This window comes from Grampus griseus, assembly GCF_964374135.1.
Source record: "Grampus griseus genome assembly, chromosome: 9".
NCBI classification, from domain to species: Eukaryota; Metazoa; Chordata; class Mammalia; order Artiodactyla; family Delphinidae; genus Grampus; species Grampus griseus.
The window spans coordinates 23,903,490-23,918,648 of NC_139003.1; the positions used below are offsets into that span (position 1 = coordinate 23,903,490).

The 15,159-nt window shown below is 44.2% G+C and overlaps 1 protein-coding gene across 1 annotated transcript in view; it reads right to left on the bottom strand.

The window, feature by feature from the left end:
• SND1 (staphylococcal nuclease and tudor domain containing 1) overlaps window positions 1–15,159 on the bottom strand; it is a 419,293-nt gene that overhangs the window by 176,155 nt on the left and 227,979 nt on the right. Inside the window, exon 13 of the mRNA XM_082661749.1 lies at window positions 9,458–9,568. Coding sequence (XP_082517875.1) covers window positions 9,458–9,568 — 111 coding nt within the window. The remainder of the gene's footprint in view (window positions 1–9,457; window positions 9,569–15,159) is intronic.

Here is a 15,159-nt window from a genome sequence, read left to right on the forward strand (position 1 = left end):
ATAAAATAAATAAATTTATAAAAAATAAATAAAGTCTTCTTGAGAGGACAAGGCTGCAGAAAGGTGAGATGAGATGAGAGGCAATGACAACTCAAAATTGCCTCAATAACACTGGTTTTATAATTTTTTCATATCTTTTTATTTATTTTTATTTTTTGGCTGTGCCACGCGGACTTCAGGAACTTAGCTCCCCGACCAGGATCAAACCCACAACCCCTGCAGTGGAAGCGCAGAGTCTTAACCACTGGACCATCAGGGAAGTCCCAAATTTTTTCATGTCTTGATCACAGAGACAATACAGAAATACAGGGCCAGAGAAAAAGTAGGAGAAAGAACGATGCGTAATTCAATTCCAAGATAAAAGCATCATTAACAAAATTTCTAAGTGTTTATATACACATACCCACCCACTTAAATTGTGGGAAAAGTCTGGCGATTGTTTTTTCTCCCAGAAACAATAACTAAATGAACACTTCCTTGTAGTATTAGTTTTATTACATCATTTTGAATAACTTCACGTAAGTCCATAACATGGATGCACATTCCATAATTTACTCAATTGCCTACTGCTAGATATTTATGTGAATGTTAATAGTCCAGTATAATACTTCCGGTACTATAAATAATGCCAAAGGAATAACTCTTAAACTGTCAGGCACCTCCCTAATTATTCCTTAGAATAAATTCACAGAAGTGGAATGGCTGTGTCATAGGTCAGCAAAGCACTATTCCCTTTCCTAAGGCAACCCAGACAGAACACGCCTTGCCTCGTGGACTCTATTTGTGGATAAACCCGTTGATTTAGGTGCTCCTTCCCAGGTACCCACTGGTATCTCCATGCTTATAATTATATTTGCAATTATTTACTTGCTCATCCAAAACCCCACTAGACCACACATTTTTGTTTTCTCCCCCAATGCACCTGATGTTTGTTACTGTAAAATGACTAAATTAGAGAACATTTTAATGCTTTTTCCTCAGTCAAAAGACGCAACAGGCTTACTGCTGGGAAAAATGGTTTTTCCGATGTGAGTACACTTACAGGGACCTGCTGGAAAAGATTCACTGCCATCCACTTGAGATCTGGCTCTCTGAACTTGATGCAGAAGCAAGAGGCATGGGAAGTAAGCCTTCTCAACTTCCAGGCCCAGAGCTGGAGGAGGGGAGTCAGGGGCAGCTGAGGAGATAACATATGCATGAGGGAGTTTACAAGAAATTTAGATGCAAAGAGTCTTACAAACGAAAGGAAGCTACAAAGGAGACTTCCCCTTCACAGGTAGCTATAAAATTCGGTGCATTGATGTATTGGTGATTAATTATTTGAACTACAGTCCTCTGGAGAGATTTCCAAGGATTAGAGCAAAAGTAGGATAGGAATATGTGTAATAGACACTCAGCGCTCCGACCCACTCAGCCCCCTGACACCGCAGATGAGGCAAATCAAGCAAGCACAGCAACCCTTAAGATGATTTCACATAAAATTAGCCGAGAGCTGGTAGAGGCTACTCAGAAGGAATTCAGTTCAAAAGCCACGAACGCAGGGTATGAGGAAGGGGAAAGAGGAGTCACAGGGAAGGAATACAGAACTATTCAATGGGCTTGGTGAGGAACAAGTATGGCTGGCAGGGAAGGCATAGCTAGGACAGAAATCCAAAGAGATCGAAAGCTTATCCATTCCATGCCTTAGTCTCTATTACCTTTTACACATGGTTACAATTCCAACTATTAAATTATTAATGTGCCGTAAAAAGGACACACATTTTGATTTTTTCTTAAAAACCAAAACCAAAACAAAACAGTGGTAAAGAATTGTTTAGGGCAGTGGTTCTCAAATTTTCATGCGCATTAGAACAACCTGAAGGACGCGTGAAAAGAGATTGCTGGGACTCAACCCCAGTTTCTGATTCGGTAGGTCTGGGGCAACGGAGATGTGGGGAGACCTGAGAACTCACATGTCTAACAAGTTCCCAGGTGAAAATGACGTTGCTGGTCTGAGGACCATCCTATGGGAACCAGTGGTTTAGGGAGTCAAGTTATGAGACATTCAAAAATGTCAAGGGTCAAATGTTATCACTTTATTATTATAACGTATTTGGGATTAAAATTATGTTTCCAGTATGATAATCTTCAAATGTATTTCAACATATGTTGGAAATATTTTGAAACCTCAAATACTTAGGGCCTTTTAGCCAAGAGAACAGTGAGATGGTAGAGAACAGACAAGGTGCTGTGGACAAACGGTCACAGCTGGGTGGAGAGGGGGGACCAAGTTAATTAGGAAGGTTAGTCTAGAACAACTTCCTCTGAAAGAACACAACCAGTGCAGATTAATAATTACAGGAAAGACTGGGCAAGGAGGACTTCTTACTGTGAGTTCATTATTTGACCATGACCTATAGAACTACCCACACCTTGTGTACAACACAGGAGCTGAAGCTAATGGGTTCCGACTTTACCCCAAACCCCTCACACTAGTCATCAAGACGAGTCTCGCAGTTTGAGTTGTATCAGATGGAACTGGGAGTGGGGAGGAAAGACAGGATGAAGAGTGAACAGATCCTCTTAATATCCTGAAAGAGAAAACTGTTTGGAAATGGAGATATTATACAGCTCTCCAGAAGTGGCCATTTGTGCCGCCTTAAATGCAGATTGATTACTGCTATTTGGATGTTGAGTGCATCATCTCTTCTGAAGAAAGGGAAAAGCTAAATTTCCCCACATTCAGCTGTATCGTTAAATCACTTCCCCACACCAGCTCTTTTAATGCATTTTCCTGTTATCACATCCACTTGCAGGAGCTGATGTACCCTACCCCCCAACAGTGAAACGCCCCCCAACACTGACACGTGCTGAATCTCATTAGCAACCTCTGGCCGTGCCACCAGGGCAAGGGCAAGCCCCAAATCTAGCGGGGAGTGCACTTCCAGGGTTCAGGAAGAAAAGAAGCCATTAGGATACTGAACAGAAAGACCAGCCTCCTTTCTCACGCTGGCCTCCTATTTGCACCAGCATGATGTAACACAGCCGGGTGAAGAGGGCAGCAGATAATTCACCCAACTCCAGCTTTCTATAATGCCTGGCCTACAAAAATCCAACCGCACTCTGGCGCTACAGGAATTCAACAGTGAAGGAAAGAGAAAAACTTCAAATCAGAGCTCTGTTTTTAACAGTATTCACTAGGATCTAGTTTTATGCAAAGAGAATTTTCACTTGGTTCAGGTCATTAGGTTGAAAGCGAGAAACCTTGGTTTATTAAAGCTGTACCATTAAACTATTGAGAAGAACAGAGGCTGGACGGAAGAGATGAGTTTCAGGGAGATGCCCTCATGGGAAAATTTAATAGAAGTGAGAGATGGAATAAAAAAGATATCAGGCAGGCAGTGCTCATGATGCAGAGGGAGAAAAAGAGGAGGGGCTGAGAAAACAGGTAGGAAAAGAGAATAGGAAAAACAGCAACACCCAGAGGTCCTATTCAAGGTATTCAGCGTGTGTCCCTCTGAGACTGCATGCTTTGTAAGGCTTGAGTCTGTTATCTTTTCTCTTCACCACCTGGGACCCAGGGTACACTAAAGAGAACTGGAATGAAAAGGCACGAATGCAAAGCCATCACGTGCAGGAGAAAAGCAGCCTTGAACAACTGTTCCCATTAGAGGAATGATTTGTTTTCTTGGAGAACTGGTTAACTCTAACTGGTCTATACATTGCGATAGGATATATTAGTTTCAAATTTTCAAAACACAGACCCAACCTCAACACCAGTTTTCTCACCGGATTGGTAGGAAGGTGAAACCTGCTTCATACCAAGGCATTTCGCAAGTCAGAACAGTGTCAAGCCAGTAATGCTGACCTCTTCCAATTAAAGCAACAGAGAGCAAAAAAAATGCTGGTAAGTCTTCACGTTTCATTCATAAACAGCATTGTAAATGCCAGTTAAGTTGAAGGCACAGATAGGAAAGACCCTATAAAAAAGTTTTGTATTTTTTTATGCACAAGTCATTTTTTTCCTCCACCTATTAAAATTTTGTGGGAAAATTCCGAAAAAAAAAAAAGTGGAGCTGCTCTGGCTCAATCAGGAGTGGGAAATCAAGCATACTTCTCTCCCAGTGGTATTATAAAAATGCAAAATACATTTACAGTTCACTGCTACAAGAGCATGGAAGTCAGTAAGCCCAATGCAGACCCAGTAACTGCAACACCAAGAGAGCTTTGTACTTGAAACAGTTTCCCTCTTAATAATGACTACAGGTATTGGCCTAGGGAAGAGTTACCAACAAGTTTATAGCCTTCTGATCAACGTCTGTGATGGAAAGGCCAACACAGATTTCCTAGAGGTACAAGCAGAGTGAATTCTACAACAGGGAGGGCGCTATCAACCAAGTTGGTTGGGTAAAAGCAAAAGAAATTTGATAGGATTTTAATGAAGGGCTGATGTTTACAGGGTTTGGAGGTTGGAGATGCAAAAGTCAGCAGATAGGAGCACTAGTTGCTTTTGTTTTTAAAGAAAAGGGAAGTTGCAAGGTTCACTCAATCAGAAACAGGAGGTCCCTGCAGGGTCAGGGAAGACTCGGAGCCCAGGCAGAGCTGAGCCAGGGCAGGCTCACGCTTGCCTCGCCGAGAGGGAGGACAACACCACAGTTTCCTTAATCTGCAGTGTGCCTGGCAAGAAAGAGAACACACCGGAAAAGATAAGAGAGAGCCTGCCCTTTTCTCTTCTCCCGAGATAACCCTAACCTCATTCTGTATGTCCAGAATGAATCGAAATTCATTTAAATCTGCTCAGACCCTAGGTTGTTCAATACAACTGCTTTCCCACTGTCAAGCTGGGGCATAAATTTCTTTTCTGAATATATACATTCTATCTTGAAATCACAAAATCTTAGAATTAAAGGGTACCTTCAAGGAATAAAGCCCAACTTCTGAACTAACAACTGTATTTTCCTGCAATGAACCACAGAGTCACGGTTTCTAGGAAACCTTCAAATATTACATTTTAATATAAAAGTAGCTTTAGGTGGATGCAGACAGATGATATCCTACAGGTCGGGATGTCCAAGGAAAACAGGGCACACAGCCAGGCTTTGATTCCACGCATTGCCAGCTTATCTTTCGTGTCCATAATGAGCTCAACAAAAGCCCACCAGGAAGACCTGTAGAATGCTAGGGGAATTCACATTCTGTACTGTTTAAAATCAAACAGGATGTGTTATATCAAATACACAGAGTTTGAGAGACTGTGTAATACCTTAGAAAATAAGAAGGGTCCCCATAATGGCTCAGTATCTTGGAAATACCTCAGAAGAATATGAGATTCTCTGTAGGAGTCAAAGCCCCGCCTCAAGCTTAGAACACTCATCAAGACAGACAAAGCAGCCGGCCTGCCGGCTGAGAAATACTGAAGTCAAACAAGAATGGGAAATGTTGGGAAGCCAATATGGGGTTGAAAAATTAGAACGGTGCAGAAAAGAAATGATGTGGCACACTGCCAAAGGAGTCCACATGATGCCCCTAAAAGGGGGGGACCAAGTTCAGGAGTGGCATCAGAAAGTGTGGGTCAGCTGTACCTAAATTCTTTTTGCTACGAATATGGAGGACACAATGGAGCTCTCAGAAGACTGGGACACAAGCAAGGGCTTTTCAATGGAGCCCACAGAGAAGCAAGGCTCAAAAATACACACGTAAGTGCCAAACCTTTATTTTGCCAGGACACAAGGTAAGGAGGGAAGAGGCAGCTGACGATAGACAAGTGAACTAGAAAGGAAGGTCGCCTGTCGGGAATTAGGGGTTCATTTATCCTTTAAACAAGAAAGATGTGGCTTCCTCTAGATGCGCCATGTGTTTGAGGCATGTAGAGGGTTCCCCAAAAGCAGACAGGCATCCGAATGAAGGCACTGAGAAGGGTCAGGCACACGAAACAGAGCTGCTGAGGGGGGTACGATGAGCTCCTTTCTGGCGGGCAGGTGGATACGCCTGAAAGCATAGGCAGCTGCAAACTGGCATTCTTCTTCCTCTTCTGTCTCACCTGGTCTCCCAACGCACGCCTAACGCGTCATTCCCTGAGCTCCCATCAGATGATCTGAGAAAGGCTGGCAGATCATACCCCCTTGCAGAGGAAGCAGCAGCTGCAGAGCCCTGAGAAAGCTCATCAACTCCCGAGCAGGCAGCTGGCTGACCCGCAAAGACAGAGTTAACAGGCTGCCCTTCCCCCAAAGCTTACAACGTTCTCTTAAAGGATTAATGGCCAAGCAGTGCTCTGGAAAGTAAAGTCAATGGCAGAGCACTGGGCACCAGTGCCGAGATCACTAGTGATAACCAGAGAGAACAACAGGGATCCAGGGGACAGGGACAAAGAAGTCTCTTGGAACCACCATCCCTGTGGGCAGGGACTCAAGAGAATGCTGGCCTTGCCATGTTACGTTCACCCACTTATTACTGACCAAAAGACTTCCAGGATGAGTGACCTGCCATGAACACAGCAGATGTTACTAATTTGGCCTTTGCTAAAGCATTAGATACAGTACCTAAAGAAATTTTACTTGGGAAATTAATTCAAATTGGCTTGGTTCAGTACACAATCACTGGAGTTTAAAAAGTGGCTGAAGGATGATAAACAAAAGACAGTTAAGTGACAGTCCAAGCGGTGAAAGACTTGGGGTCAACAGCAAAGCCATTCTTGTTTAGGGGTTCTATTCAGGGCCAAGGAAAGGAGTAAACAACTCACTAATGAGATCTGCAGAGGACACTCAGCTGGGAGATAGAGGGACCGCATGGACAGGGGCATAATAATTACAAGGCCGACTGGAAAAAAATATAACATCTATCTAGAGGAAAACAACCCTAAACTCAGATCACATTCACTGGACAGGTAGGATAAGGGGCAGAAGCAGCATGTAAAAGCACAGGGAGTGCTTCCCTGGTGGCGCAGTGGTTAAGAATCCCCCTGCCAATGCAGGGGACACACGGGTTCGATCCCTGATCCGGGAAGATCCCACATGCCGCGGAGCAACTAAGCCCGTGTGCCACAACTACTGAGCCTGTGCTCTAGAGCCCGCAAGCCACAACTACTGAGTCCATGTGCCACAACTACTGAAGCCCACGCACCTAGAGTCCGTGCTCCGCAGCAAGAGAAGCCACTGCTTGCCGCAACTAGAGAAAGCCTGTGCGCAGCAACGAAAACCCAACGCAGCCATACATATATACATACATACATAAATAATTAAAAAAAAAAAAACCACAGGGAATATCTCATAGGGGCCAGAGTGCTTCAAACCGAAGGCGACCTAAAATAAAGCAGTGTCAGAGAAGAGGTGCTCTTGCGGTGAGGTCGACTATCATTTTCCCAAAAATGGGGGTGCATTCTGCACTGAAAATAGTCTTCAATTGCTATAAGGCCACCATTCCTATCTGGCAAGTGTTCTGGTCTTTCTTGTTGCGGCTGGCATCGGGCTTGTGGACAGCACCGCTCCCAAGGAGGACTCATTCGCAGGTCATGTGGGCCACTTCTCCTAAAGCTTTCTAAGATGTGTACTGCCCCATGGCAATGCTGCAATGACTCACTGGCCAGGGGAAGTGCTTAATTTCTCTCCGTTTACTCTACCTGCAGCAGTGCAATGACTCCGGAGCCAGTTTTTCCACCAACCGTCTGAAAGCAGTGGCTTGACACAATTATCTCTAGGCAGCTCACTGCTTTAACAGGCAAGTGTCTTGTTACATTCTACCAGCTTGAAATGAGTACCAGACTAAAAAGGCTGTTTTCTTTTTAAAACCTAAAAAATGTCACCTATCTCTGCCTCCTCATTAAACATTGTAGCACAACAGCATAATAAGAGAGCCTGTTGTGGCCTCACTTTCCACAGCAGCTAGGTAAATTATTTTCATGCTTACCTGCCTGTCAGAGTCAAATATTCACCAGTGGCAGAGTGAACCCAGGGCAGAAAATGGGACTCTAGGTCCCACTGTATTGCTAAGTGCTTTTGCTACACTGGGAATACATAACCGCTTCTCCAAGTTGCCACCAGATCAGACTGAGCATGCCCAGAATGAACCTCCCCACCCCCACCCCCCAAATCCCACCTAAAGAACAGTCTAATCATTGCCCATTTCCTAGAATAGCAAGATCATCAAATAGTAGTCAGAGATGTGAAGACACATTTCCCACTATGGGTTCTTTCAGCCCAGTTGGCTTAGTTCGCTGGGAGAGAAGAATAAGGAAGTGAGAGAGGATTGAAGAGAAACACCAGTTATGGACTATACATCATATTATTTTATACTAGACATGAATGAGCCTCAGGCAACCAAAGATACTGAACTTTGTGCTGAAGACTTAGGTCCTAGGCAGGTCCTACTGGGAAAAGCCCACAGGAAAGAATCCAAAAAGCCACAGCAACCTGTCAGACTGCTTTCTGTGTGACATTCTACAGATGCCCTATCCATCAGGATGTGACATGATGTTAGAGGTAAACGTCATGTATTAGGGCAATGTTCTGGGCCAAAGAGCAAGAGAAGTGATCTCAATGACGAAGTCTAAAGTATAGACAGCATGTGCTCAAACTCATTCCTCCTCTAACTGTGGAGCATAAGCTGGCAATTACCAAACTTCTAGAACAAACTAAGTCCTAGGTCACAGAAAAACATCTGCGTGAGGCAAGCGCCTGCAATCACTTTGAAACAATGGATACATTTTGGTTGAGCCCAGCAGTCTGATAAGCTCTCCGAGTCAGAACAGCGATCATCACCGAGTTCCGGCTCTGTTTCCCGGGAAGGCTGGAGGAATCGCTTTGTTCCCAGCACCGCCCAGTGACACAAGGCCCCATGAGAAAGAGCCCTGAGGAACTCCTGGTAAGAAATACTGCTGAGCAGTACGCATGTCCTTGGGGCAACCAGCCATGGGGATGAAGGACAAAAGGAAAATGTCACAGGGCTTCTCACAAATGCTCTCCTGCCAGCTGTCAGAAGTGTGAAACGCAAACTCATTTCCTAATAAATGTTTTCATTTCCTTTGTACATGACAAAAGGTCTAGAGGTGACAAATGGGAGGGGCCGGGGAGCAGAGGCCTCTGCAGGGAAGAACCCGAGGCAAACGTCCTGCACAGTAAGCAGGGCTCCACTGTTTGTCCCAGGGAAGGAAAGGATGGTGGAGATAAAAATATTCCACGTATAAGTTTCTCATCTGTCGTTCATTTTACGGCATCTACTAGAAGATCATATCTAATATATGCCTAAATTTTGCAGATTTAAAAATATAGAGGCCCAAGAGTGTTTAACCAAGGTTAGATTGTGAGTTTGAAGTGAGGTCCCTTTTCTTTTGATGGGGAAAAGCTGGAATAATAAAAGAACACAAGCTTTCTCAGCATGTTGTTTTCTGTCGCATTCTGCTCAGGGATGGGCAGGACAGTGGGAAAGAAAAAAGTGGGGCCCTGGGACCCAAGGCGTTCACTTTAATTTAAATTATGCATCTCACCTGGCCTCGGCGGCGAGCAGTTCATCATAGTGAGAGGACCGCTGGTCGTCATCCTGCCGGTATCTGATCACCGTGGCCAGACCTTTGCTGACAAGGGCCTCAGCAATGTTTCTGCAACAGAAAAGATAGGTCAGTGAGCACTTGAGGTGCATGTGGGGCTCAGTCAACAGCAATAATAAGTTAGCACCTGGAGGTCTTAACGCATCCTGGCAGAGGAAGGGGGAAGCCAAGGATTTCAAGACCAATGAGTTGCTAAGCTAGAAATCCAAATAAAAAGGAGAAATAACCAAGTCCCCTGGCTCAGCATTTTTCTGGTTAGTACAGTCAGATGCTATATCAATCCATACATAAAACCTGGCAGAAAATATCTGTAAAAAGCCCACATTACGCAGGGCTATTTACAGAATGTTATAAACAAGGCACTACCCTCAAGAAAAGTCTGCTCTAAAATATCAGGCACGCAGATTAAAAAAAACAAAGCACATAAAAGCATGACCTAAATTTCTCAAAATCTCCTTTCTAGCCTATATGGGAACTAGAAAATACCGTGTTCCAGTTTGGCAATGTTGGGAACACTGGTTTCACGTAACACTCAAAGTGCGTCTCTCCTCATCAGAACTTCCAACGCAGGCTCTCCCCTCAACCCAAAGGGGGCTCGGAGGAGGTGAGGCTAGGAAGGAATTGGCGGGGGGAGGGAGAGGGGGAGGCACTGGGGTAGAATGAAAGATCTTTTAAAAAAATTGCATGAGTCAGGGAAACAAAGTAAAAAGTATAAACCCTGTGATGACCAGCTTTGGAGCAATACTCCCAACAGTCCTTTTAGGACCACAGGATATTCAGATTAGAATCCTGCTTCAAAAAAATTTCTCCAACGTGCTGAATCTTTTCTTCACTAGCATAAGAAAGCGGGGCCACTGTGCGTGGCTTCCATCTACTCAGAAGAGGACACTGGAAATGGCGCTCAGACAACTAACGAAGCATATCTGCATGGTTCCCCTCCCCCCCAACGTGGAAAGGGACCTTTGATGGACAGAAATGAAACTGCGAAAACAAATTTTCAAAAGTTACCTGTAGCCAAGTACTGCAAAGCAAGAGGCATAATATCACTGGGGGAGAGCGGCGGTTATGTCTTTCTTTGTGTCTGTCGTAATTACACCAAAGGCCCCACTCAGACCATCTGGTGAGCTGCCCTTTAGGGAGGAGGGACGGTAAGCAATAGGCTACTGTACCATATGCTACGATTTAGTGTCGCTGGGGAATGCAGTTAAATCTAGTGGTTCTTACTCTCAGACTTCGGGGATGCAGTGAGCCGGGCTAAGCAAACTATAGGCATGTTTAAGCCACTTAAGGGTTCTCTTCATCAAAACCCAGGGATTTACTTTAAAAAAGGGGAGGGGGGATATGTGCGGGTAGACAAAGGAGGAAAAGATGCTGTGGCTGATTCTCTTCTCATTATGTGCCCCTCTGCTGCCTGCTTATCTACTGCCAGCACGATATTAATATCTCCAAACTGCCACGGAATTAGCACTTCTCAAAATCCACTCCCACAAAGAGGCTGCTTTGCTGGCCACCCTGTCTCCTGAGTCACCGCATAAGCGTGCTGGCAAACGTTGTCATTATCACAGAGCTGGGTTTGGCAGTGTGGAGAATGCCAGCAGCCCCAAATCAGCAGCTGTAGATGATGCTGTATGCGGAGAATTTAACTAAGGGTGTCACCAAAGGCCTGAAAGGGCAGGAGAGAGGCTCCGCCCACCAAGAGGCCAGAGAGAAGATGGGCACGAGCCCACCTGTGACAGGTTGAGACGGCTTAGTGATTGGAAATGCCAGAAGAACGAAGACACGTTTGGTACTAGTGCATTTGGAATAACAGTGCATTGACATTTTACAGTCAACACGTGGGGTCTGGAGGAGAAAGCTGGAGTGACAGGGCAGAAGAGGGAGAATTCACACAAATAAGCTTCTATATGAAAAGCTAGAGGATACTAAGCAAACTAGCACAAATGTTTAATGATCCACCCTGGTTAATTCTGCTCCAATCAATTTACAGTATTGAACTGAGTGCCTATGTGGCCAGCAGAGAACCAAGGGCACAACCCTTCCCTCTCCTGCAGGGTTCTTGCCCTCCGGATCCTGCCAGCAAATGTCTACAAACCAGTTAGGGCCTCAGATTCTAAAATCCACAACCTGTCCACCACCTTCCCTCCCTTCTCTCCAAAGCTTCAATGTGAGCCATATTCCCTTAGCTTCTTTTCCCTAAATGCAGACTTCTCCTGGAAGAATGGTTTGATGCTAGTAGTCAGCAGCATGGAGAGTAAAAACACAGGAAACAATGACACACATCACTATGGGGCCCTTCCTACGAGCCAGGCATGTGAGAATCACACCACATGTATTTTCTTCTTGGTGCGTGCTCCCCTGTGACATCACAGCATATTACAATCAATTCATCATCTATCTTCCAATTTGAAATTACGAAGTCTGAGAGGGCAAGGGCTGTGTCTTTCTTGCTCTGTACCCAAGTATGAGAAAAACATCTGATCGTTTTGGAAATACAGCACTGGAACATTATTTCTTATCCTAAGCATTTATTAGCCAAGCTTGCCCAGTATAGAATTAAGGACAAAAGCTTTCTACATGCCTTCCCAGCTTTTGTTATTCTCCTCTCCATTATGTAACATTTGTATTTAAAGAGAATGGAAGGGGGCTTCCCTGGTGGCACAGTGGTTAAGAATCCTCCTGTCAATGCAGGGGACATGGATTCAAGCCCTGGTCCGGGAAGATCCCACATGCAGTGGAGCAACTAAGCCCATGTGCCACAACTACTGAGCCTACACTCTAGAGCCTGCAAGCCACAACTACTGAGGCCCACGTGCCACAACTACTTAAGGCCGCGCGCCTAGAGTCCGTGCTCCACAGCAAGAGAAGCCCCCGCTCGCCGCAACTGGAGAAAGTCCACGTGCAGCAACAAAGACCCAATGCAGCCAAAAATAAAATAGATAAATTTAAAAAAGAGAGGGAGAATGAAAGGGAGACAACTAAAATGGAATTAGCCTAGATACATGTACTTGACTCTCTCATTCATTTCTTTTGGCCACTAATGAAAGGTCAGGAGATCTCCCCCGGCCAAAGATGGCTCGGAACTCAACACCAGTGTATTGATTAGTTGCCCAGTAAGAAAAGAGAACATTAAATTATGTGCCATGACATTATGCTGCTTTAGACAAATTTATAAGTTCTGCTTTCTTGAGTGTATCGGTAATTCTACTCTAATTATACATGTCTGGTTTGAATGGATAATTCACAATCAGCAGACAAAAAGGGACCGACCTAACAGCCTTGGAGTGGAGGTCTAACAGGAAATCATCTCTCTCTGTATCAGCTAGAAACACAAAGAGAATTAGTGCTGGGATTCAAATGCTTCTTCAAACTCAAGGAAAATTTTAGGTTATATGAGAAGTGAGCCGTTTCCACTAGTCAAGGTCAGATGTTCCTGATAAAAACACAAGCGATGTGGGTCTTTGCAAGCTTTCTCAAAAGATCTCCATGTAGTTGACATCCTCCCCTCCCACTCATTTCCATAGCAAGCAGGTTGCAAAAAGCTCCTACTTTCGCATAAGATACCTTTGAAACCATGGGGTACTATACCCTGCCAACCTGGAGAAAAGGTGTTCTGTGCCCATATATGAGAATAGGATTAAAATAGATTTTAGTCACAGTAGGCTATAATGATCTGATCATACCTTTGCCTGCCTTCCCCATCCCTATGCCCCAAACCCAAGATTGGAAGTAATAATCAATACATGGATAGATCAGATAACTGACTAAAATTACCTAGATTACTTAAAAGTGTGGGAGAGGAGGGGAGGGAGTAGTTTTAAAACAATCTTGCAGAAAAATTGCACATACAGTAACAAAGAACATGCCAACCTTTGATTCGTTTGAGAGTAAATGACCTGTTATACCACCATCCCCAAAACCTTTAGTGTGTATTTCCTACAAACCAGGACATTTTCCGACATAATCAGAAAATAATGACTTGAGCCAGGATATCAGTATGGACACAGTACTGCCATCTAACCCACAACCCTACTCAAATGTTGCCAACTGTTCCAATAGAGAACTTAGGGGAAACCAGATCTAGCTCAGAATCAGGTGTTGTGTTTTGTTGTCCTGTCTCCTCTGCCTGGAACGGTCTACCATGATTAGTCTACCACGACCCTGAAACTTTTCAAGAGTATAGGCCAGTAATTTTGGCCTGATGTCTCTATGATCAGAGGCAAGTTATGAATCTTCGGCAGGAATGTCACAGAAGTGATGCTGTGTTGTTCCCATGGCCTCCTTTGAAATGATGTGTAATTTACAGATAATGTTCATTTTGATCACTTGATTCGGGTAGTGTCTACCAGGCTTCTCCACTATAAAGTTACTTTCTTCCTTTTTATAATAGATACTGAAAAGAGACACTTTGAGCTATGTAATTTTCATCAAACTCCCAAGTTATTCATTTATTGATTTGTATAGGTATACTGCCATGAAATATTTTATTTAAAGGGTCATATAATCCACTACCATCATTTTTTGTTCTGATGCTGAAATTTTTCCCAATTTGGCCAGTGAGAGCCAAGTCAAGCTGGCTCCTGTGTCCTGTCATTCTCTGAGCACTTCCTTGCTTTCGGGCACAATGCGTTCCAGGCTCATCTTCCACTGTTTTCTGCAGCTCTGAAATTAGCCATTTATCCAAGTAGTCCACATTTACATTTTTATCTCCATACATTTATTTCTATATCTATAACTATTGAAAACCATGTGTGGCAGTCATGAAAATGTGCCTCTCGGATCTCTGACTGCAGGAAGCATAATTGACTGACAGCCCAGCTGCTATGCTCTGAAACCTATTACTCTCTTTCTGCCAAGGCTATGCTTCCCACCAGCTGCTTCTAGCCAATGACTGGGTGCAGTGGAAATACTAAGGCAGGCTTATTGCTGAGAGACCTGGGACTCCTCTGACAGGCAGCTTTGGCTTTGAGGACTCCTATCACCTTTGCTGAAACTCTTACAACTGCCCACAGCCCCAGCTTAGGTTTTTCTAATTCAACCTTCCATCCCTCCCTTTTCCACAGAGGTTAGGCATTCACAGCCTCCTCCAGCTCCCTTCCCATTTTCCCTCAATTTTCCCCAATTAACCTCTTGTCCGTTTAATCCTGTCTTGGCATCAGCTTTTTGGAGAACCTGAGCTCACCATGAGCTCACAAAGGTACTAAAACCCCATTCCAACACTACAGGGCTCGTGTAGTTTTCTTCCTTTCCATATTTATACATCCCTTTTGACAGTGGGAAGCCGGCCTTCCATTATCCTTAATTATTTTCCTTACATGAATAATCTTCTCTACATACACACATACAGTGTCTAACACATTCTTTGACTTCCACAGTTCGGTCCTAACAGTAGAGCTAATTTAAAGGGTATACGCTACTTATCAAGAGAACCTGGGGTAAATGGATAAGAATATTTCAAGAGTGGACATAAGGCATAACACTGGAACACACACAGGCGTGTGCGTGCACACACACACACATACACTTCATCCTCCATCTGAGTAAGGATAACAGATAACTCTCAATGGCTTTGGCTCATAGATCTCTAGCTATTTGAACTAAACATTTTCCACTTAAACACCATCAACATTTTGCCAGTCACTGAA